The 25,118-nt window shown below is 42.4% G+C and overlaps 1 protein-coding gene across 2 annotated transcripts in view; it reads right to left on the bottom strand.

Moving 5' to 3' along the window:
• Window positions 1–25,118, bottom strand: part of PDE8B (phosphodiesterase 8B) — a 1,092,370-nt gene that overhangs the window by 484,761 nt on the left and 582,491 nt on the right. For both annotated transcript variants that reach the window (XM_078677318.1, XM_078677317.1), the window contains one exon: window positions 2,721–2,780. In XM_078677318.1, coding sequence (XP_078533444.1) covers window positions 2,721–2,780 — 60 coding nt within the window. The remainder of the gene's footprint in view (window positions 1–2,720; window positions 2,781–25,118) is intronic.

Raw genomic sequence — 25,118 nt, forward strand, 5'->3', positions numbered from 1 at the left:
GTAAATTGTTATTTTATGATAGAGAGAATTTTTTTAATGTTTGTGTGTTTTACTGTTAATTTTAATATAATTATAAATGTGTTTGTTTTATTTTAATTACTGTTTAATATTTTGAAAAAGTAGACCTCCATTTTGTAATGTAATATTTTTGTAATATTTTATAGGGGGAACAGATGTATTTGGGGAGTTATGAAAGCAGTTCCTTGTTTACATGATTTTTCCTAATGTTTGTTGTATTGGAGTTAAAATAGTAAATCTGCCCCAGGCCCCAATTTATGCTATTTAACAATGTTTGTTATACTGGAGTTAAAATAGTAAATTTACCCCCCTTTCAAAGTATGCACTTGCCCCAATGTCAGTTGAAGTGGAGTGAGAAAAGTATATTTTAAGTCCCTACTCCAAAGTATGAACATTCCGTAATGTTTGCTAGTCTTCAGTTAGTATAATAAATCTCACTCCACTTAAGTGTATGCACTTTTTCCAATGTTTGTTGGGATTGGAGTTAGAATAGTGAATCTCAGTCCCTAACTCCAATGTATGCACTTTCCCCAATGATAACAAGCTGGCGTTAGAATAGTAAATCTTCCTCCCCCAAATGAAGGTACATTTGCCAGTATTTGTTTATCAGTTAGCCTAGTGAATCTCACCACCTCCCCATGAACGTACTTACCCTAATGTTTGTAGACTGGAGTTTAAAGAGAAATTCTGACCCCAAACCCCCCCCCCAATATATGTACTTTCCCCAGAGTTTGTTGGATTAGAGTTAGAATAGTGAATTATAAATTGGATATTTATACATAGTGGGCCCGATTCACATAACTAATTTAAGACAAAATCCTAAACTTACTACTATTTTGGTATTCACAGAAGGCACTTACTCATTTTGGTATTCACAGAAGGTACTTACTAATTTTGGTATTCACAGAGGGCATTTACTCATTCATCCCTTCAGTTTTGTTACCTTTCACCAATGTTTGTTAAACTAGAGTTAGACTAGTAAATCGACCCCTAATGTACCTACCTACCCCTGTGGCATTTGTAAGGCAGATCTTACAATAGTAAATATGACCCCCCTCCCCCCATGTATGTTCTTTCTACAACTTTTGTTAGGCTGGAGTTAGAATAGTTTATTTGACTCTCTAATGTATTTATTTTTCTTAACATCCATGGATGAGAATAGTAAATGTAATTTACCCGAAAATGTAGGTAGCATTTTTTATGTTAGTAGGAATGTACCTATAGTGGTGTATTGTAAAATATATATTTTTTATATTTTTGAATTTAAATAAATAAATGTTATATTAATATTTGAATTGTATTTATTAAAAAAGTTATATTTTTTAAAGTAGTATTTTTATTACTTTTTATTGTGTTTTGTTTTAAAAAAATATTTTAATGTGCTTTTTTAATATTGTTTTTATTAAGTGGGTTATAAAATATATGATTATTGGTTTAATAATTACATAGTTTGCGCCTGAGTCTGCTTATGATAAGAAAAATATTCTTTTAGTATATGTATTCGAATTTGCAGATGGCCGGACCGACGCTTACGATGGCTTCCAGGAGCGCGTTGGTTGGAGCGTAATACCCTACAATGCCTGCTCAGTCACCTCTGTAGGGATTATGATGTCCCTCTCCGACAGCCTTTCCTTGGTGGTTCGACCGCCATAGAAAGGCTGTCAGAAAGGGACTTTGGAGGGCCGTAGCAGGGCTCCCCTCCCCTTAGACCTCCCTTTTCTGGGCTGCAGCACAATCCTCAATGCAAAAATACATGAATTGTAATTTGAAGGCCAGGACCAAAGCCTACTTGTCAGGCAGTCCCGATCCGAAACGATGTTGGACAGATGCTCATCTGGCCAGCATTGTAATGAGGGCCTTAATGTTAAAAAACATTTATATGAATTTTTACAGTTGTATGTTTGAAAAAATATTAAAATATTTTTTATGCGACTATATTATTAAAAATGTTGCATATTGTATATTATTAATTTAAAATTTTATTTTATTATTTTGCACTTTTTAAAGTTATTATAATGTTACATATATATTAATTTATAAAAGATTGCCCATGCAATCTCAATACTTAGGTCCCCAATATTTACTTTACTGAATGCAAAGTAGATATTTTATAACTCAGTATTTTTTCTGCAATATTTTTATATTAAAATATTTTGTATTGTAATATATTTCTTGTCAATATTCTGTCATAGAATCTGACTGAAGTTCTCCCAATGGAATACAATTCATGTAAAATATTACATCACCATGCTGCTAAAAGTTGTAAAATTCCCAGTGCTGTTAGTCAAGGAAGTAAGAGTCCCACCACCTAGCAAACATGCTCCCAATATTACAGTTGAATCATGTCAAACAATGCATTGTTGAGAATAGGACTTCCTTTCTGTTAGCAAGTTATCACTATCAAGTCCAATAGAGTTATTATTCTTCATTAATACTCATTTAAAATACATGATTTATTCTTAGGTCAGATTTTATTAAATTTGCCAATGAAATACCCAAGCCAGACCTATAAATAAAAAGCCAATTTAGGAAAGGGAGCATGTCTCCAAGCCATTAAAAATGGCAGGCTCCATTGTGTTAGAAACATGTGAATCCTAAACATATAGCCATGGCTATATCCCTAGATCAGTTTTAAATTGTAGTTAGTAACACATTTGAAATTGTGTAAATCTTAGGATGTACGTATTGATAGTGTAACTTACAGACGTGGAACAACGGCAAGTATGACAGTATGTTCAGATGGTTTTGTTGCTCGTATTGATCTGTAAAGAAAAAATGTACATATCAGCAATTATTTTCAAATACAAGATTTTTAGTTGCTGATTTTTAAAGATGTACTTTTTTATATTTGCATGTTTAACTTATTGACAAAACACTGAATTGCTAATCAGATTGCCTAATTAGCATGCTACTCAACATTCAAGCAGCAAAATACTCAACTACATTGTTTTAAAAATATCCTGTAACTTTGCATTTCAAGGTCGCTTCTAATAAATGCTGATTTAATATATAATACCCAGCATAAGAATTAACTTGTGGTGGAGGGCTACAGAGAGGTAGACATTATTTTTAAATTAACATAGTCTCACAAATTCAGAGTAGTAAGGAAGCTGGCAAAAAGACTGAAGTGTCATACAAAAATGTACTTAATCAGCAAGTAAAACTAATAATCAAAAAGTGGTAATTATTCCAACAAGCTGTACAAGAAAAGGATAAATAAATACATAAAAGTAAGCAGATTTACTCATATGTATGTCAAAACAAGTGATGTACCAAGAAAAAGCAGGAAAAAAAGAATGAGGGGCTGATTACGATGCCGGGCGGATCGTAGCAGTGTTTGGGACCGCCCGTCAGACATGCCGCAGTCCCACTTCTGCTATTAGGATGAGCCCGCCAGTACCATGGCTTTTAACATTGTGGGCGGTGCTACTGGCTGCAGCAACGTACGCAATGTTAAAACTGCTTGTACTGCATTTCCCTGCACTATGTGGCAGGCACCACGCAGTGCCTGCCACTTGGTGCATGGAAATGCAGGGGAATCCCATGGGTACCCCCAGTGCAGCAACAACCCCCCACACAAGGGGGGCCCGCAACAGGCCCCCAAACCCAATCCCCACCAGCCTTTCGATGGCAGCATCGCCGCCATGGAAAGGCCTTACTAAACCCACATCCTGAATAGGTGCGATTGCCTTTGACGGTGAAGTGGCGGACAGACTTTGCATTCGCCACGGTACTCACTGCCATCCTAATTTGGCGGTGGGTGATAGGGTTGGTGATGGCGGAAGGACCACCACCGCCGGCCCAGCAGTGGCAGTCCTTCCGCACTTATAATGACACCCTTAAAGAGGTAAAACCATGGAGCTTATACCCAAAAAGCACATTGTAGTACATTTAGTAGTACTACAACAGTGCTTTTCACATACTACAAAATATTTTTCACTAACCTACCCAGTTGCCACCTCCACCACTCATATCTTTTCTCTCTGGCGTTCTCCACCTCAGTTACCGAGATCACCAGACAAGGTCACATAAATTTTTGTAGCAAATGTGGGAGGGACAAAGGAGTAGCGGTATAAGAGGGTATATTTACTAGAAAATGGGAGAGATTTAGAAAGGGGAAGGAGAGGTTAAGAGAGTATTTAGGACCCAAGCATACACCCACAAACGAGTAAGCACATTGCTATTCACAAACTGCTCCTCTAAAACTACTACAGCCCAAAAAAGTCCCAAAACAGTCTTAAATGTACTCTAGCTCAGTGGGGTGCTGGAATTGAAGTTCAGCACTGCACTTGGCCAACCACTGGAACTGCAACACTCTTGCTCAGTACAATATGGAGGCTACAATTTAAAATAAAACCCCAAAGGAAATACCTAGATGTAAACATAGAATCAGAAATAGTGAATAGGGAAAAGGGGTATATTTACACCTCAGTTTAAGAGTAAATATACATGTGAGTTAGTCTACATATGTTTATTCACGTTTGTGAATAGGGCCCATGTAAATGTACTCTTACACTTTGGAGTAAGCCTAATAAAAAAGTACTAGTGTAAAGTTACTAATAGTAACTTTTCACACATAGATGGAGGTTCCCCCCATCAGGACAGAGTTTTCTCTAAGGTAAATGTTACGGAAAAGTAAAAAAGTTGTATATTAAACTTTAAAATCGTTCAAAAAATTTTTTGAATGACAAATATTAAAGAATTATTTTCTATATAGAACTGATACAAATATCTTACAGCACTTTTATAATTAGTAAGTATTGATATATATTTCATGAATGTATATATATTTAATGATTTATCCCAAAAAAACGAATGTAAATTGTTTATTTTTCATTTGTTTATTTGTATTCAATATATAATAACAATTGCTTAAAGATATGCGTAGAATTCATTTTAATTAATGTAATTATTTTTCAAACAAGGAGTTACACTTATTTTTAATTTTAACAAATGTGTTCAAATAATGTTAATAAAATTATATATTTTCTTTAGTTGTTAATATTATTCTAACATTAAATACAGTGTAAATATTTATATGTATTTTTTAAACATTAAAATCAGCCATTTGTTTTAACATTTTTTCCAATGGGGTTTTATGTAAAGTCCCTGCCTCATTATTTTCTATGGAATGGTGTTACAGTTCCAGTGGATGGCTAAGTACGGTGCTTGACTTTACTTCAGGTCTGACACGGAGTACATACCAACAGTTTTAGGTCCTTTCTGGCTATAGTAGTGTTAAAAGGCCAGTGTGGGAATAGGAATGTGCTTACTCTTTTGTGGGTGGGTGTCTGTCCCTCTCTAAATCATTCCTTACTCCTTCCTAATCCCCCCATTTAATAGTAAGTATTCCCCTTTTTCTAGGCAATCCCCTTTCCCTCCTGCATGTACTATTAAAACGTGGGTTTACAGAGCTGTCCGCAATCAGGGTGCAGATTTCCATATAGAAAAGATAAGACAGGCATAGGCCTACACATGCACGTTTGTGAATAGAATTTTACAGTATATGAGTAGAACTACTAAACGTACTACAAAATGCAGATTGGGAACGAGTCCCATTGTGTTAAAAGAGGGAATAGCGAGCAGCCAACACAAAATTAGAAAATGTGCAAGTAAGGAATAGAAAATAAAATTCTGTGTCAAGTTAAATAACAATGACTTGTTTATATGCAGTGCTTCAGCGCTTCATACCACACTTGTGGGGTTTCATGGTGATGTAAAGAACAGGAGTAAATCCTGCATAAAATACTAAATTGCAGTTTGTGACCTGAAGATTACCACATGCCTTAGCAGCAAGTCGACAAGCACCAAGCCATCCTGCAGGGAGCAGGAACCAAAAAAGAAAGAACTAGAACCAAAGAAAGTCCATTTGCAATGTTATTTTCAAAGAGGTTGTAATAGACAGATGACTAAAGATTGTGAAAGAGATTAGAAAGTGAAAAAAGCAGTTATTTTTGCCTCATGATGTTGTAGGGATATAAGCACATGCCTTTGCATAGCAGGAGGTAGGAAGCAATAAATCAAAAGACAGAAAGCAACATGCAATCTACTTTTACTACAGACTGGTATGTAAGAAGCATTAAATGAAGTATAAAAAAGGATGAAAGGACATTTTAAAGGGAAATTAGGGCCACAAGGAAAATGTCAGTAACACAAATCACATTCTGAAATGTTCCCTGCTTCTGGAGAATGTAATGTGAGATTCAAAAACTGTAAATCAATATGTGGCATTAGTTGCTAATTCAAGGATGAGAGGTTTGGAATCACAGATGGATAGCTCTTTTAGTTCTACTTAAAACTGAAATTATCATGACCTCATTACAAAAAGATAAAACTAAAATAATCAAGTACTTTATCATCTCTCATGAACAATAATTCAAACAAAAATCTTCATAGGGAAAAGTTAGAGATAAGCTGAAGCACAGGTAAGGAAAGACTTTAGCATTCATTAAATGATAAAGACTCTGTTTATGATTTCATAATTAAATTTTTTTTAAATAAAGATATTGGCTTTTTTCAAAGGATATGAAACCAGTGTCCCTACGATGATTTATTTCTAGAAGGACATTGTTTTTGCATACATAAATATTATTCTACACTTAGCTGAAACTGTCAACTCCAAGATTCTACCTGCAGACTTTTTCAAAGCATAAGCAGTAATTCATACTAAAGCTTCTCTTTTAAGAGCCATTTTGTCTCATTTCAATATTGGATACCCGACTCTTCATTGGCAATAGACTCAGCAGCTGCCCATTTCATGAAACACCCAACTTATTTATGGCATCATCCTGAGAATTGATCTACACAGTCCATTATAAAAGTGTGTTTATAACCTTTCAACAAACACGGCGGCATACTGAAGCGTTTATCCGTATGACATTGAATCACATTATAAGGGATTTAGAATGGGCTGTGCCTTTCCAATGACAAAATGAGTATGCTACTTGATGCTACAATTCAGTTGATTAGTTTGAGGATTGTATATCGTTGTACGTGTGAGAATCAGTCGTTTTGCTGTACAGTGTTGGCATACAGTACCATACATTTAAGGGGTATAATAACATGATTTAAACACAGATTCGCAAACAGTATTTCAAACCATCTATTGTATCTCATATAAGAAAAAGATCCATACCTTGTACAAGATGTACTTATAGACAGGCTGCACATAGTGTGTTCAAATTTCACACTGACGTTTTGCTGCATCCCTGCGATTGGCTATACACACAGGAAGGACAACATGCATGGGACAGGAGAGCACCATGTCTGCTTTCTCATTCCCACTCTGGAAAAAGTTTGTTTAAAGTAGCCGTCGTTGTTAGGAAGACTTTGGGAATGACGTAAGCATAGATCGAGGATGTGTAATGCCTCACTAAATAGCCAATTATTTTTCCTGAGTCTAGTATCAATCACTTTTATTAACCCAGAAATGTGTACGCTTTAAGAAATATAATATAGTGTGTCTTTTACTATTTCATATAGAAACATCATACCAATGTGGAAATTAGTGATGTAAAATATACAGCTCTGATCAGATGAACCTCGTACATTTCTTTTCACATTTAGATATATGGAGAACTAGTGCTGAAGGTTAACCACAAATACAATTCAATGACAAATTTTTAAAGAAAGCATCTAATTCCAGCAATATTTAATAGAACATTTTATTCACGTCACATACTCGTGACAGATTCATTAACCAGTGACACATTAGAGTAAGATCCCTCAAAGAGTTTTTACTAAAAACAATTTGGCTTTTTCACAAAGGCCTTTAAGAATACATAAAATAGCACTCCAGTAGTACTCTTATGTCCTATTACATGACTTAGAATAATAATACCAAAACATCTAGAACAGGGAACATTCATCACAACCAATACAAGTTGTGCCCTCTTTCCACATTTACCAAGTTGAATGTTTTAGAGTCGATGCACAAAGGCAAGTAAGAGTACGTAAAAGAGTAGTCCTGTAGCACTACCCTCCGTACTTATAAATGCTTTTGGCATCCCTTCCCAGAGTGTTGTCCAAAGACGAGGTCCTTTTATTCTTTGTTGTTTAGTATTGGAATCTTTGGAGATTTGAGTGACAGATTCGTTTTGGGTGATTATCTACTTACATGCAAGATCTGCAGTAGTTTTATTAAATTTACCTTGGAATTGCTTTGTTGCAGGCTGTGACTTCAATTCCATGGTTTGTGGCTTATGACATTTGCCCTCTCCCTTTGGTAGGATAAGATTATATGGGTTTTGCTTTATAACCTCCTTATGCTTATGCATTTAATAGGATAAAAAAAGATGGGTTTTACTGTACAGGTTTCTGAAGGTATGAAATCTTGCAGTTTTTTATTTTATTTAGCTTGGATACTTTTATATATCACTGTTTATGCCTTGTCAGTAGTAGTATGTGTAAACTTTATTAGGAAAATTATTCTCATTGCTAGTAATATGCCCTAGAGGTGAATACTTCTTATACCCTATTCTCATGAACACCTTGGGAAACAAGCATAGTCTTTTAACAGTTTTTGTTTGCTTGCACTACCTGTCCGGGTGCTTGCCTGAGTAAGAGGCTGCAAGTTTTACAAAATGCAGCAGTTTGGCTCTTGTGCGGTTGCCAATTTCTATTCATTAGAAGGAGCTGTATTTGCTTCAATTTTTTATTTTTTACAACTTTATTTATCATTTTTATGTGCTACAGTATCAGAAACGGAAATAAAACTTGGCACTCACTTATGACAAGTCGACAGTATATATGAATAGCACGTACAGTCATCATAAAAGAGTAATAAAATACAGTCCCAGATGACTATTCACAACTAGCCCAGCTTTCCTCCGGTCCTTAAAATGTCGGGCAGTGTAGCTCTCATGACCCTTGACTGTGACTGTAGAATAGCCAGACTAGTGTAATAATCAAAATGTTCCAACCCGCCTATGTTTGACGTTAACCCACCCCGGCTGGGTCCATGCTCTGTTCAAGTGGTGTGGATGGGCATGTTCCACCCGTGGACCCCAAATATCTTTAGGTCGCAAGGAGCGCGTTAAGGTGGTGGCATTTAAATCGCTATTCGTGTTGCAATATGTTAAACTACTCAGCCAATTCTTAAATGCAGGAGCAGCTTTATGCTCCCAATGCAAGGTGATCTCTCGTATTGACAATAGTAGGCTGAGGGCCACAAATCTCCGGATTGATTTCTGAAAGTAGGCTACGTAGCCCAGGAGGGCCACCTCTGGTGTGGGCACCACATCCAGCTCTATCATGTCCCTGAGTGCCTTATGTACTTCCTCCCAATAGGCTCGAATTTTGGTGCAAGTCCAAGTAAGATGAGCGAAGTTCCGCATTTCAGACAGGTATGCGATTTGGTCGGATCTAATCTGTGGGTTGCAGCCGGGGTGACATATGCCCTACATAGGAATTTGTAATGTATAAGCTTGTGGCAACTATTTAAAGATATGGTTTTTGTCATAGAACAGCAGTTGACCCATTGATCATCTAGAATGGGATGTCCCAAGTCCTCCTCCCAGGCACTACAGATTTTGTTGTCTGTAACAGGAATTATGGAAGAGCATTTGCGATATAGTTTAGAAATTAAGTGCATTCCCTTGTCAGATTCAATCGTCAGTCTGAGGGGGTGAAGGAGTCCGGCTCAAGGGGAAAACAGGGTAGAGTATCCTTGAGAGCTGAGCGTACCCAGTCCATGACAAACCTGTCCATGAAAGAGGCTGAGTGGAAACGCTCCTCCTCCGTCACTTGGAATATATGCCCACCCGGAAACAGGTCCCCAAATTTGGTAATGTCAAGTTTAGCTAACGTGCGCTGCACCAATTTTTCCCCAATGATTGGTACCCAACGGTTAATAGGGATGGGCAGGTCCGAGGAGTACAGAAGGGGGGCACTGGCCATGCACCTCAATTTATCCCAAGCCCAAGTGGTGGTGGAGACAGTTTTGATGTCTTTGGTGTCCCTGGCAAGGCCCTCGGGCAACACCGCGTGTAGGGAGTCTGTAAGAACTAAATCCGCCGCTGGTCGCAGATATGGAATTCGCACATCAGGATGGAACTAAGCGTATGCCTAGCTACACTGGGTCACCAAATAATAGAGCCTGAAATCAGGGACGCTGATACCCCCCTTGTCGTAAGGCAATGTCAATATCTGCCACCTCACCCTCGGTCTCCTACCCCCCTCCTCACATCAATCAAATCAAATGAGGGCGTAGAGTTGTAAAAAAACTGTTCGGTAGTGGGATCTGAATGTTGTTAAAGAGGTATAAGAATTTCGGCAGCACAATCATCAAGATGACCCGTCCCGCAATGGAGAGGGGGATGCGCAGCCACAACTTCAACTTGAATTTCCAAACGATGAATTGCTTGGCCATAATTGAGTCTAAGCATTTGGGCAGTGTCCAGATGAATATGCACGCCTAGATATTCAACAGAGTCAGAACACCAATCAAGTGGGAACTTGCATTCCCTCCGTACCGTGCTAGATGTTAAAGGAAATATAACCAACTTCCTCCAGTTAATGCCTAATCCAGAGAACTGGCCGAATCAAATGATTTCCCATATCAACGGGTCGACGTTCTCCCGTGGTTCACGCACATAAAGAATAACATCATCAGCGTATAGAGAAACCAGCAAAGGTCCGTTATTAAATTGCAGGCCCCTGTGCATGTGTTTTTCTTGAAAGTGGAGGACTAAAGGTTCCATTGCTAGGATAAATAAAAGAGACGACAGGGGTCAGCCCTGCCTAGTTCCTTGACATAGCGGGAATGGGCGTGATAAGGAACCATTAGGGTACAATCTCGCGGTAGGACTGCTGTTTAGCTTGGCCGTGTTGGCTACAAACCCCTTGGGCATACCCATGCGTAGCATCACGGACACGAAAAAGGGCCACTCCAAGGAGTCAAAGGCCTTCCCTGTGTCCATGAGAACGGCTGTTGCGGTAATCTCTGGGGTTATTCTATGTAGGACCGCAAATAAGGTGCGTAGATTCAGTGAGGTAGACCTTTGTGGAACGAAGCCTGATTGCGTCCGGCGCAATGATATTGTCCATTAGTAGGGCGAGGCGGAGCGCAATAATTTTCGCTAATATCTTGTAATCCAAGGTTAATAAGAAGAGTATTGTGGATACGCAGTGCAGTCCAAAGTGTCTTTGCCAGGTTTGGGGAAAAGTATAATGACTGCTTCTCTAAGCGTAGGGGGTAACATATTCCGCTCAAGCGATTCGGCATACACTTCTATCAACTTAGGGGCCAGTAAGCCTTATAGGTCTTATAGAAAATGCCCGTTAGGCCATCTAGGCCCAGGGCCGTGGATCCATTTAATGCCTCTATTGCACTAATGACCTCCTACTTTGTAAATGGCTCTGCCAAGAAGTCCTGCATGTACTTCTCCAAATACACATGGGCTATCTCAGATAGATAGGTCTCCTGCGCAGCAGAGTTCGCCTCAGCACGGGAAGTGTATAGGGTGGAGTAGTATTTTTAGAATTCCTCTCGGAACTCAGTTGTGGTAGTTAACAGTGGGCCAGAGGTGGACCTCAGTTCAGTAATATAGGCTTTATTGTACGGGGGCCGCAGCATGCTCGCCAGTGTGCGGCCAGGGCTCTCCCACTCTCCATATCTACTGGCTACTGCATATTTGCTTAAAAAATGGGACTCTCGCTCCGCAGATTCCCTAAAGTCGGTTAGTAATTCGATCAGGAGCTTTGTCTGGTCTGGAGTCAGGCTGACCAAACATTCCCTGTCTAGATCTATCAGTTGCTGCTTGAGACAGGACAAAGTGGATCACAACTCTCTCAGCACCCCAAAATGCTCTGCAATACAGACCCCCCTAATGTAGGCCATAAAAGCCTCCCATAGCATCGCCCATGAGTCCACCGAGCCGGTGTTTAAAGTGAAATAATCCTCTGTGGCCTCACCCACCTCAGACAAGGACCAGTCGTCCTGCAGGGCCCGGCTTGGGAAACGCCATTATCGTTAGTAGACGTCTGGTCTAGGAACCTGAAGATGAAGCACCACAGGGGAGTGGTCAGAATCGGTTATAGGGACGGTAGAGAGTGACCTATACCACTGGCAGATACCCGGTGTCAGTAACCATTTATCGATCCTGTTCCACGTATCGTATTGGACCGCGTAATGTGTGGTATTGGCTTCAATTAAAAATTCTGGTCCTGACACACTGGGCATTTTAGGGTACAGGTCCTTTGTCCTTTTCCGAATAAACAAAGCTAATACTGTCTTGCTAGGAGACTTCAATCCACTGATACAGGGCTCCTTTGTGTTCCAGAAAGTGGGAAGATTCTTCCTTTTCTATTGTAGCTGCACACGCTTTGAACCACCCCCCTTTGCAGCTCCCTATGATTGTTAATGAAGGCCAATTTAGGAAGTCCTTGAAAACATGGTTGTTCAGGCTACTTTTCTGAGGTCAATTTGTTGGTATTGTGTCGGGCAATGTTGGGGTCTGTTCTCGTTGGATCAGAACACTCTCTCGAGTAGTTGTGCACTCTAGGAATCCTTTGATTGATTGGAGCACAATATAATAAGCCCATGTTTCAACCTGTGGCTAGAGAGGAGTATCACTATGTTGGAAACATTCTAGAGGAGGAGTGCTACATTCCTTAACACATGAACTTGAGGATTGCGATCACATAAAACAGTGTACCGAAAGTATGTGGGTCTCCATATATTTACAAAAAACAGCTGAAAATGAGCCCGAATTATGTGATACTGTTTTATAAGAGCATTGGTATCTTCTTTTCGATGTTTCCTCTATGCTAGCGCTCAAATTCTATTTACATTTTTGCGCCACCTAGTAGTGTTTACTAAAGAATTGTAGATACCATATTAATGCGTTCCTTAACCCTTGCTGCGCAGTATTTAGAGGCAGGAGCGGCTCTGGGCTCATGGCGGCCCTGGGCAGGGAGCGTAGGTAGGGTGCCCCAGAAGAGGGGGTCCGGGCGGGGCGGAGCGCGAAGACCAGTGAAGAGGGGGGTGGAGGTCAGGGTGTTTGGAAGTGGAACAGAGCCGGAGGCCACCAAATCCCTGCCAGGGGCCGCCACGCAAATATGTATTTATCCTCAGAGGATTATTATATTATGGATATATATTGGTGTGGTGGCCTCTGGGGTTTGGTGGCCCTGCGCAGATGCACACTTGCACATATCTAAGGCCGCCCCTGTTAGGGGTGGGTTAGTAGGACCCCTGTTCTCTCTTACCACCAGGTTCACCAGCTGGCTACATGAGTTTGATGGCCAAGGGCGATGTACTGACATTTCAGAACTCCAAAACATCTGAAATCAAAACCCAAAGCGTGTATCCCATTCATCACCGCAGATCTACTTTGGACGCAGCAATATTTACTGCACACTTCCAGTAGTATCCCCCACAATTTGTTATACATTTCTAAACATATTTTACGATAATTTCTTAAAAAGTAACATCCCATTGACAGGCATGTTGAAACTACAGTTCCCAGCAACATAGCACACCCTATCTCTGTGCAATTTTAAATGATTAATAAAAAAGGACATTTTAAAGGTCTAAACAATTCCAGATGGATGCCAAATAGAGCGAGGGCCTGGTATGGCCATCTGATGGAAGCAGACACGAGTTTGAAGTACCACACGAACCAGCGAAAGCTATGGAAATTGCAGATCAATAAATAGATTCTAAATTGAATAGCAAAATTCATTACTTTTATTTTCAAGGTTGCTTTGACTAATGTCTGTTTTTCCTATATGATTCCAGACACAATTGATCTAAAAAAAATATATAATCATCCAAACAACACAAATAAACAGTACCTCTTCGAATTATAAATTGTTTAGGACATCGATTACGACAATACGTTAATAAACAGATATGTCCTTGGTTTAGTTTTCTCAATATCATCCTAAGGCGCTAATCATTTGAATAATCTTCACGATACTTTCCCAAAAAAAGTTAATCCTCCTCAGCTTTCCTTTCCCCACTCTACACTTGGGTGGCTCTCCAATCTCAGTCTGAACTAAAAAAACGTTCCTCATCTTTTGATAACAGGCCATTCCAGTTGCCTGTCCTGAGGAGACCCTGGGGTCGAAATGCATCAACACCACTAACCAGGGACAATAGAAGAAACATCTCTAATGAAGTTAACAGAGGGGACTATTATGATACCGTTCGGCCTCGGCTAAACAGTTGCCAGCATCCCCTTCTAATTATAAATGTGTACAGACTAGTTGCACAAAGACATTCACTGTACTTATGAGCCTATGGAACTGGAAAGTAACCTTAGTTTTCCCTGAAATCATTTTTTGTATTCCATTTGCTCACAAGGGTTGATGACGGAACACAAACATTTTGCATGTTGTATGTTGTGACATATTCGTCATTTGTTCTTTTTTCAATGTGATGATGTGTATGACCTGCATGTTAAAGTGCGTGTAAGATGCACTATCACGATAAAGAAATAGATTTTGAATAAAAATACAATATGAAGAATTGATGATCAAGTGACTAGTGACTTTGATTATTCTATATTGACTCAGTTGTATATCATGTAAGATACCCCTTTTTGTTTACACTTACAAGCTCTAAATTAGGCATTGAAGCTATAAATAGGGATGCCTTTGAGAACAGGATCTATTTATCTCACCCTTTAAATGCAATACACAAAATGATCACTTAGATTTGCTGGGTCATTGAGGTAAAATATTTCCTGTATGAGCTGAAACCAAGATATACCCTAGGAATAAATGACACGATTGTTTCAATAACAATTAGCGTGAAGATTTTTTATAGAGTAGGCTTCAAACACACTGACTCTCCTGGATGACGTTTTGGCAACAATAGAAGTTACTTTCCTGAAAAAGAGATTTGAATCACAGAAAGACATGCATTGAAATAGTTGTGCACAATGTAAAAAGAAATGAGATAAGCCACAAAACAGAACAACAGTTTTTACATAAAACTGAATAATATGTAAATTATAAAGGACATGACAGTATCAATTATAGGGAAAAGGGCACATTTTCTTGACTTAAGGGCAAAAGCAGGACTATTTCTTTTTTTATTTATGAACTGGTATTCGCCATATGTCTTTCATATTAGGTTACATGATGCAACAGTTGACTTCCAATTTTCTAATAACTTTGACACCATTTATCAATCTTCATGAAACTTACAAAAAGAAGCAAATTCAGCTTAGCTCCATCTGGGAAAGTTTCGGGATGATCCATCAAGCGGGCGCTGAGAAAAAAAGGGGGTTCCAAAAGCAAATTTCCCCATGCATTTTCCATAGACTTTTGTCAGAAGCATTTTTGCAAAATCTGCTGTACTGAATTACACCAAATTTGGTGGGAAGCTAGATCTTAATTCACAGATTATACTTTTTGTGATTTGGTGTAAATCCGTTCAGTAGTTTTTGGGAAATCAAGGTGGAAAAATACTTGTATATCTTGACAATTGGTTTTGAGGGACTCTATCAAGACTATCAAAAACTCAATTTAAAAAAAAGAAAGTCTTCTGATTGGCCAGATAGCTTTTATTCCCTCCGGCCAACTTGATCCTGTGGAAGTCAGACTCCCATGGGTGCAATCGCTCCAATTGGCTGCTAGCAACATGAGAAAAATGTTGCTGCAAGCAATTACAGGACTCAGGGGCTTAGTCTCCTGTCCTGAAGTTTAGAAATACAAATAATATAATGGGGCAGGGTAGGAATACTCTGCTGCCCTAGGCCTTGTGTGAAGGGGGGAGCACAAAGGAACCCAGAGCCTGGGGACTAAAAAAAAGGTGTTTTTTCTGTGATCCTGCTGGACTCCTGCAGGATTACAGCAAAAAAAAACAATCCCTCGAGAGTAGGACCAATCCCTCGTGAATATATGGCCCTGGGTACCCGTCCCCCAGGGCCAGATACATAAGTGGATGACAGCCCAGGTGAGCCCATCCCTGGGGCCCAAAACATTAATTAATGCCCTGGGGACCCCATCATCTGGGGCTGAAATAATAGAAAAGGGGATGGGCCGTGGACTCAACTGGTGGTTTATGGGTGCCCCAGGCGGGCACCGGGGCACCCACTTCTGGCCCCAGAGGATGGTGTCACCCCTCCCCTTAATAATCTAATTTGGCGCTAGAGCCTGATAAGGCTTCGGAGAGGGGGCTGCACACCTCTCCCTTAGTAAAAGAATTGATGCCCAGGGGATAAGGGCCCCAGCGCCTATTAAGGCTTTTATATTGCATTGGGCCCAGGGTCTCCAGTGTAGCGTCTTCCCCAGGCCGTGAGCATGCAAATGAGCATGCCACACCTGGAGCTCGGTAAAAGACATCTTTCTTCCTCCACTTACAACTATACTCTCCACGCATTGTGTCAGAACGTTTTATACCCACATCTCCAAACAGATTACGTAATTCCTGTTTTAGAGTCCAACCAGAACTGCAAGGGTCCTAGCATGCACGACATCACCCATTTTGTTAAATAAAAAGTATAGACAGCATTAGCATCATAGTTCCTCAATGATTCATCGAGGAGCTCACACTGGTCTGCGAGCTCCTCGATGAGATTGAGTGGTATGAGGCAGTGAGGTGCACCTTCATTGTTCAGTAATGACATTGGCTCAGGTGCTTGATCTGGAAATTTAGACTGGGTCACCTCACTTATGATGTCAAGAACTGACGAACATCAAGGTAGGTGTTTAAAGTGTGACGAGTCCCGTGTGATGGACTTTCTGGGACATACACTGTCACCATGTGTTCTTTGCACGTTAAACCCCTCAAAGGGTTGACATCAAACGAAGTGTGTGTTTTTCACTTCCTTTTCTGTTTGACCCGTACCCAGTCCCCTTTGTCAAAGGCTTTTTTCCATGGCACATCGGCGCTGATCAGCAAATGTTTTTATCTTGCACTTTTGAGAAATGTCTGTGACACAAACTTATCAGCATTTATCAATTGGTCTGATGTCCATTGTGGCAGTTTGGTTCTGATGGCTCTCCCAAACAGCAAGGTGGCAGGGCTCTCACCAGTTGTGGAATGAGGAGTTGATTGATAGGCACGAACGGCTTGACACAGGGCTTGGTTTAGATCGATTCCTTCCATCGATGTTCATTGAATTACCATCTTGAGGGTGCCCATGAATCGTCCATTGGCTTGGAATCAGAGAGGTGTACTATTATGATGCTTGACATTGACTTCTTTGCTTTTGAAAGGCAGGCCATTATCAGATTTGAGAATAGTGGGAATGCTTGATGAATATGTCATCAAGTCGCTAGATGACTTTGCCATGTGTTGTCCATGATAAGTCTTCCACCAAAGGAAAATGTGAATATTCATCAGGACTACCATATGGTAATGTCCAATTCCTCGAGGCCCAAAGTTAACTGCGACTCTCTCCCAAGCCTGCGCTGGAAGGTCAAACACTGTCAATGGATGCAGTGTCACCACACCAAACAGTTACAAAAATTGCACCTTTCATCTTTTTCTCAACTTTTTCATCTAGATGAGGGATCAACACTCGGTCTCTAAGCGCTCTCTTGGTGGCTACAATGTCACAATGTCCTTCATGAGCCAGCTTGTTGAATAGAAGTCTCGGACTCTCAGGTTTGACAATTGTCGAGCCTCTCTATAATATACCTACTTGGGTGACAGATAGCTCATCTTCTACATTTTAGAATATTTGGAATTCAACATCATCAGCAAAGGGTTTCCTACTTATTTTCCAAGATTAGGTCGAAACGATGTCTTTGAGGATGAGTATGTCTTTATCTGTGTTTGTAGCAGAAATAATCTGTTCAATGGATAGTGCTGCTGGCATTCTGGACATCACAATGAAGTTAAGATAATCTTCAGCTGCTTTGGATGTTGACCTGCGGGGATGAAGCGGCACTCGTGAAAAGGAAACTGAGAGTTTTTGATCTTTCCCTGGTGGTGCACAATCACGTAGTCATACTCTTGCTGTCACAACCCCCACCTCTTGTTACAAGGGTACATCTTAGCTTTCAAGTTTCTGAAAATAGTGAGCAAAGCCTGGTGGTCAGTGATGACAGTGAAACGTTTTCCATATAGAAACACATGAAAATGTTTGCAGGCCCACACTACAGCCAGACTCTCCTTTTCTGGCTGAGAATAGGCATGTTCTGTTTCAGACAGGCTTCTACTGACAATGTGTGTCTGGGCATTTGGATGGCCATTGTGGTCAGCAAAAATTGCCATCAGCCCCATCGGCTTGCATCTACTGCGATCTCAGTGTGTAACTTGGAGTCAAAATAGCCCATTCCAGCTACATTATCAATCACATGTTTTATGTCTTTGAAACTTTGATCGCATTCACGAAACCACTGGAATGGGGCACTGGTTTGTTAAGTCTCTTAATGAGTCTCAAAGGTCTCTCATCGGGCGCTCACTGTAGCAAAGTCACAACTGTATCTTAACCATTAACTGTCCATGCCTAAGAAGGAATGCAGCATGGTTACCTCTTGGGGTGGGCAAGTGGATAACAGTGCTTGCACCTTGGCCGGGACAGGATCATTCTTGTGAAACTCACGCTTTTCTGCATTCAGAGTGAGACCTGCAGCAGCAAGCAATTTGCGCACTTGTGTAAGAGCCTTATCTTGCTCCTTTAGTGTTGTCCCAAATACCAATATATCATCACTGTAATTGAAAGCATGTGTAACAAGTTGAATCACTCAGCGAATAACATCCTGAAATATCTCCACAGCCAAAGATACTCTAAAACTCAGTCTTTTGTATCTGAATAAACAAACGTGAGTCAAAAAAGTAGTAGTGTCGCTAAAGTTCTCTTCCAGCTCAAGTTGATGGTATCCTTTATTCAGGGAGAAGACTTTGGCTCCATTCAGCAGCATGATCATGTCCACTATATGGGGACTAGGACATAGCTTTCTCTCAAATATTTTGTTGGCTTGGTGCATATTAGCACAAATGCGCACTGCACCTCTACTGTCCTCTTCTGACACCACGAATTAGGGCAAAACCCACGACGTGGGACTGGTGGAGCATTTAATGATGTCATATTTCAAGTGTTTCTAGTTCTTTCCCAACAGCTTCTTACAAGTGAAAAGTGATTCTGTGGTGCTGTTGTGCAACTGGGCAAATGTCCTCAGTAATATGAAGTTGTATTTTCATTGTCTTCAGTCTTCCTATGCCATGAAACAACAATGGAAACTGACTCACAATTTCAAACTGAGCATGAATGTAGTTAACAGATATCAGTCCCATATCAGCAGCAGTGGCAAAACTAAGCCGGCATGCACTCAATGAAGTTCACTGACGAACATGAATCGGCGCTTGCACTAATGTTGTTTTGTGTCTCATGGTTGCAGTAAATGACCCTGGACTCTGTAGTGGTTTAGAAACAACCCACCTCCTACCAAATTACTTAATTCTTGTTTAGAGTCCGCCCAGAACCGCAAGGGTCTCAGTGTGTATAATATCCTGACACTACACTCGGGGCCTTATAAGCATCAGGGACGGGGGTCCCATGCTACCCTCCCTGGCTTAATAAGGTTTACGGAGGGGGCTGCATGCACTCCCTTCCCTTAATAATAGAACTCCGCCCAACGGGATGGATTCCCTGGGGCCTAATAAGGCTTGGGGAGAAGGGCTGTATGGCACCCTCATCTTTTTTATGATATTTGGCCGAAGGGAATTGGATTCTCGGGCCACAGTAGGCTCGGGGAGCGTGGCCGGGTTCTCCTCCCCTTTAATTAAAATATGACAGATGGGAATAGTAGGGTATTTGGTTCCACCTGGGGCCGCATTACAGAAGGTGCACTGGGGGCACAGCGGGCATTTACGCCCGCTTTGCACACCCCTGGGGCACTTTGGTAATATAGAAGGGGGCGCAGATGCTTATGAGTACACTACTATAATAGCGATTGCGCTGGCACACTGAATGCGCCAGCGCTACCTTCAGAGGGTCGTCCCTCATTTGCATAGGGGCGGGCCCTATGCAAATGAGGGGATTCCTGTCAACTCTGCGCCTGCACCATAATATAGACAGGGGCTCAGAGTCAAAGAAGTCTGGTGGAGAGCACCATTTAAAAGGTGGCACACTGTCAGTGAGCCCCCTGAGTGCAGCCCTCTGTAGGGGGTAAAGGGGGTCCCATGGACCCCTCAGACAACCCATTGTAGGCAGGTGCAGTCACTGACTGCACCCGTCTGCAAGGGGATCTCTAATCCCCTATGAAAGTGCAGGCAACTGCTCGTGTTTTCACATGAATGCGCTGCCCTGGGGCAGCGCATTCACCATAATAGGGCGCATTATCATTATTTGCGCCTTTTGAAAGTTGTGCCGGGTGCAAACAATGATAATGTGTAGTACGGCCCCTGATCTTAAGGCTTGGGGAGGGGGCTACACCTCCACTATAAATAAAATATGTCCCGTAACTTTAACCTTTGTTTGTTTCAGTGAATTTCAAGGGTTTATTTCTCCCATGAAGTCATATATTTTGTTACCATGTGCAAAACCACTCCCCTACCCCTGGCAGGCATGGCCTTTGGCCGTGTGCAGCGGAGGGTTGGCCGATGGGCCTCGGTCCAAACCCCTGCAGGCATCCAACTCCACGCTGTGCATGGCTTTCAGGCATGTGCAGTGGAGGGTTGGACACCCAAACCCCCACAGGCAGCCAAACTTACACTGTGCATGGCCTTTCAGCCGAACACAGGAAGAGGTTGGCCACAGGGCCAACCCCCTGCAGGCAGCCAACTCACCACAGGCTTGAGCAGCACACAATTGCCCTTTGGGCCGGGGTAACCCCATTTCCCAGGGTGTTTGTTTTTTAAAGGTGGAAGGGCCCACATGGCTTTCTTCCCCAAACCTTATTAAGCCCTGGGTACACCATATACCAGTGACAAATTATCTAATTAAAAGGAGGGATTGGCACGCGGTTCCCCTTCCAGAGCCTTTCTGGGACCGAAGACCCCACCCCAGCTGCTAAATGTTAATGAAAATTAGAGGGGGGCCATGTGGCCCCTCCACATGTCTCATTAGGCCCCAAGGATTCCTTCCTCAGGGACTGAATTTCCTTCCCCTAGCCTTATTTGACCCCAGGGACCCGATCCCATGGGGCCAGCGCACATAATTAAAGGGAAGGGGCATGTGGTCCCCTCCCAAAAGCCTTATTAGTCAGCGGGAGCCCCATCCCCAAGGCCAAATGTGATTAAGCAGGCGAGGGGATATGCAGACCCCTCTCCGGGCCACATGGCCCCCTCCACATGCCTTCTCGGGCCCCAGGGTCATGATCTTCCAGGGCCTCTCTTATCCATATGTGGGTATCCCGGTGCCCACGAGGGGCACCAACTTAGCAGAGGAGAGGGAGAGGATGTAGGCAAATTGCTAGAGCAGATGACTTCCAAGCTGGGGAACTGGTTTCGAGCCTCGGGAGGGACTCTCAACATTCTGTGATTCTGGGCAAATCAACTAGGGCCAGATGTAGGTGGCTAAATACCGGCTGGTAAATTTCAGCGTTAACAACCGGTATTTAGCCATTCCTAATGTAGGTAAGGAATCGGTAAATAAGGAATCGGTAAATACCGATTCCTTAAATGCACTGTAGGAAGTACATTAAAGAGTGCTTTTGAGCCTTAAGGAATCGCTAATTACCACCAACTTCAACTCGGTGGTAAGTAGCGATTTTCTTTCAAAAAGCACTTTTTTGCTTTTTGAAATGTGCCATGTGGCACACATCCATGCCCGTTTGGCATGTATGTGCACCACTTGTGCACACATGCACATTTCACATTTCAGGAGTGCAACAGGGTGTCCTTTGGACATCCTGGCACCCTTGAAATACCTCCTGGTATTACCGATTCGGTAATACCGAATCGCTAATACTGAATGTCTTCACATTCATTCCTATGGGCCTCCAAGCCCATGAAAATGAATGGGTAGGTATTCCTTATTACCAAAGCTCAATTACCGATTCGGTAATAAGGAATATTAAGGATTCAGTATTTTTTACCGAATCTTTACCTACATAGGAAATACCGATTTCTTAATAGCGAATCGGTAAAATTCACTATTAAGAAATTTGTATTTCTGATTTACCTACATCTGGCCCTTAATCTCCCCGTGCCTAACAAAATGAATGTCCGTGCGTAATGCAACTAGTGCTCATGTAAAGCACTCTGATACCTTTGCCTTGAGCTGCATAGTGTAGTAGCTGGCATAGCTTGAGCCCGGAGGGAGCAGCTTTATGCTTGCTCCCTCCGGACAGGAGAAATATGCATTCTGAACATAAGTCCGATAGCAGTCTGTGGGATCATTTTTAAATCTGCCGCCAGGTAAGAACAGAATTGCATGTTTGCTCCCGTTTGGTGGGATATTTAAAAATGCTCCCGCCAGGTGGGAGCAAACACGTTTCCTTGCCTGCGCTAGGGAAGGCAGAGAACCTACTGTGTCCTGGGGGTGGGCTCCCCAGAGCACAGTTATTGAGCTAGCCCCTAGGGGATGATGTCAATGGGCCCTTTAAAGGCTCAAGGAGGGGTGCCATATGGCCAACCCTCTCTTAAAACCTATTTTCAGTCCCGCAGGATGAGGTCCCCAGGACCTACAATGGTTCTCCCCAATTTACCATTTTTCAGACCTAGGGAATAGAGTCCCCGGGCCCAAAATGGGCTAGGAGTGGGGGGCCCACTTACGTTCCCTCCCCAAATTATTAATTTAATTGCAGGCCAACATTTTGTTTTGTGCTGAAATCCCAAACGAGTCCAGCGGGATCATGGTTAAAATTGCAGATTGTTTTTATTTTGGCTCCCTGGGGGGGTCTCTCTGAACCCTCCCATGGCCTAGGTGGGCAGGGTATCCCTGTCCTACCACCTTATGTTATTATTTTTTTATTACTTAAGGCTAGGGGAATAAGTCCCCAAGTCCTGTAAGGGCTGCCAGCAACATTTTTCCTGGGCCAATCAGAACACTCTATTTTCTTAAATTGGATTTGAGGGACTTTGTGAGACCGAACCGTCCAGATATACAGTTATTTTGAACCTTAATTTCTCAAAAACTGCTGAATGGTTTTACATCAAATAACAAAATGCACAATGTACGGACCGAGATGTAGGAGCGCCAAATTTGGACCCCCCTTTTTCTGAGCCCATGATTTATTGATAACCCCGAATCTTTCCAGGATTGAGCTGAAGCAAATTTGTTTTTTTCTTGGGAAGTTTTGTGAAGTTTCGTCACATTGCACCAAAGTTATTAGCAAATCAAAATATGCCTTGTCCAGTAAGGAATCTGCTGAGGACTTTGTTTTACACCCCCCGGGCACTTGAGCTGGTGTGTGGCCTGTGCTCATCATGTTGGGAGCATCACTGTGTGTTTGGAGCGTCCCTGAAACTTTTCATCCGCCCATCCGGACTAGAAGCACCAGCATGCATCTGCTCGTGGGAGTGTCAGCGCGACACAAGTGCACCTTATTTGGAGGAGGGGCGTTAAGCACATTGAAACAGGGACAGAATTGACAGCAGCTGTACCCTGTATTGACCCCCTGATGGAGCCCTTGAAACCGGCACTGATGAAGGCGACTTACCACTGAAACGCGTATGCCCCTGCGTTTCATGGACTGCACGCACTGCACATTTTATCAACAATAAAGCCCTCAAAGATTCCGGAGTGTGTCGTGATTTTTCTTCAGGGAACATGCGAGGTTTGATATATGCATATATATAAATATATATTCCAATCCTCCTTTCCTTTCAAAGAGGCACACCGGCACTGGCTGGGTTGCAATAAATCATTTATTGATAGAACAACACGAAAGCAAGACCACTTCCTGTCAGATGGTTTCTTGCCCCTCCTCCGCCGTAAGGACCGCTAGCCACCTCGTATTCCCTTCCCAGGCAACTGCATTCTGGGTGATGAAGTCCTCTGGTAAAGGTATATATATATATATATATATATATATATATATATATATATATATATATATATATGCCACAAATTCCTTCCAAAAGAAAAGACAGAGGCCGCTCATATATATATATATATATATTGTTGGACCCAGGCCTTTTTGGCTGGTTCACCCCTGAACTTTTTGCTTTTGATGGTGACCTGGCATTCGTGATTTTTGGTTTCTGCGCACTTTACCACTGTGTCCCAGGGTAAAGTGCGTGCGTGTAGGGAGGTTGGCCTGCCCTCCCATAGGAATGCATAGGGAATGTATGCGACCATGTTAGTTCCTGATGTGTGGGGAGTGCAGGCTCGAGTTTGGTATGTGTGGACTCGTGGGATTGAATGCTGCGCAATGATGTGTGCGGCGTGAATGTGTCTAGTGTCGAAGTGCCACTTTTAGACATGGGTGTGCGTGTGCAGTGAGTGTGCTGGCGTGTGATTGGCTGAAGCTGGCTGGTGAGCCTGGCTCCAGGAGTCTGGATGGGTCTGCCCAGGTGGTGAGTGGAGAGATTAGCATGCTGATGTGAGGGAGGGGTGCACCTGGGACCTGAATAGGGCTGGGCTTTCCCCACAAAATTCTGGCTCCGCCCCCTGTGGTGCGACTGATGTCCCTAGCCTGGCCAGTGAATAGTGAGAGGGGCTGAGCACATCAAGAGTGCTCCAAAACCAGCTGCGACTGGTTTCTCCCCCACCCTGCACACAGACAAAGGATTTTTACTGTATAAAAGGGCTGTGTCCCCTTACAAGTTGTTCTCTTCCTGGATCCTTTTCCTGAGGGGGGGCTGCTGCTGGGCGCCAGGAGGACCGCCACTGGGGATTGCCTCTCTGCCTCGGAGGACCCTGTGAGCTGGCTCCGGGTCCAGCCTTGCCCCGCCCCCACCTCCTGAAGGACTTTGTTGCTGACTTTTGGGCCACTAGCGCCTCAGAGTGCTTTATTTTACACTTGCGCCTGGGAGCGCTTGATTTTGCCCCTAAGCGCTTGGTAGCGCTTTTATTCCACATTCGTGGCTGCCCACGCCACATGTTGCCGTGTTTACCGCCCTTGATTGACGCCTGACGAGTGCCCACCTCGCCAGGGACCCTGCCGGCATTTATCGATAAATTAATAGAGGGAGCCCACCCCTCGTCATGGCCCCCGAAATCACCACCGCAGCACTGGGCCGAGGAGACGCCGAGGGAGCAGCCGCTGACGTCACCCGGGAGCCGCGCTGTCATTGGTGGAGGCTGTGG

Source organism: Lissotriton helveticus, chromosome 2_1 (assembly GCF_964261635.1).
Source record: "Lissotriton helveticus chromosome 2_1, aLisHel1.1, whole genome shotgun sequence".
Classification (NCBI taxonomy): Eukaryota; Metazoa; Chordata; class Amphibia; order Caudata; family Salamandridae; genus Lissotriton; species Lissotriton helveticus.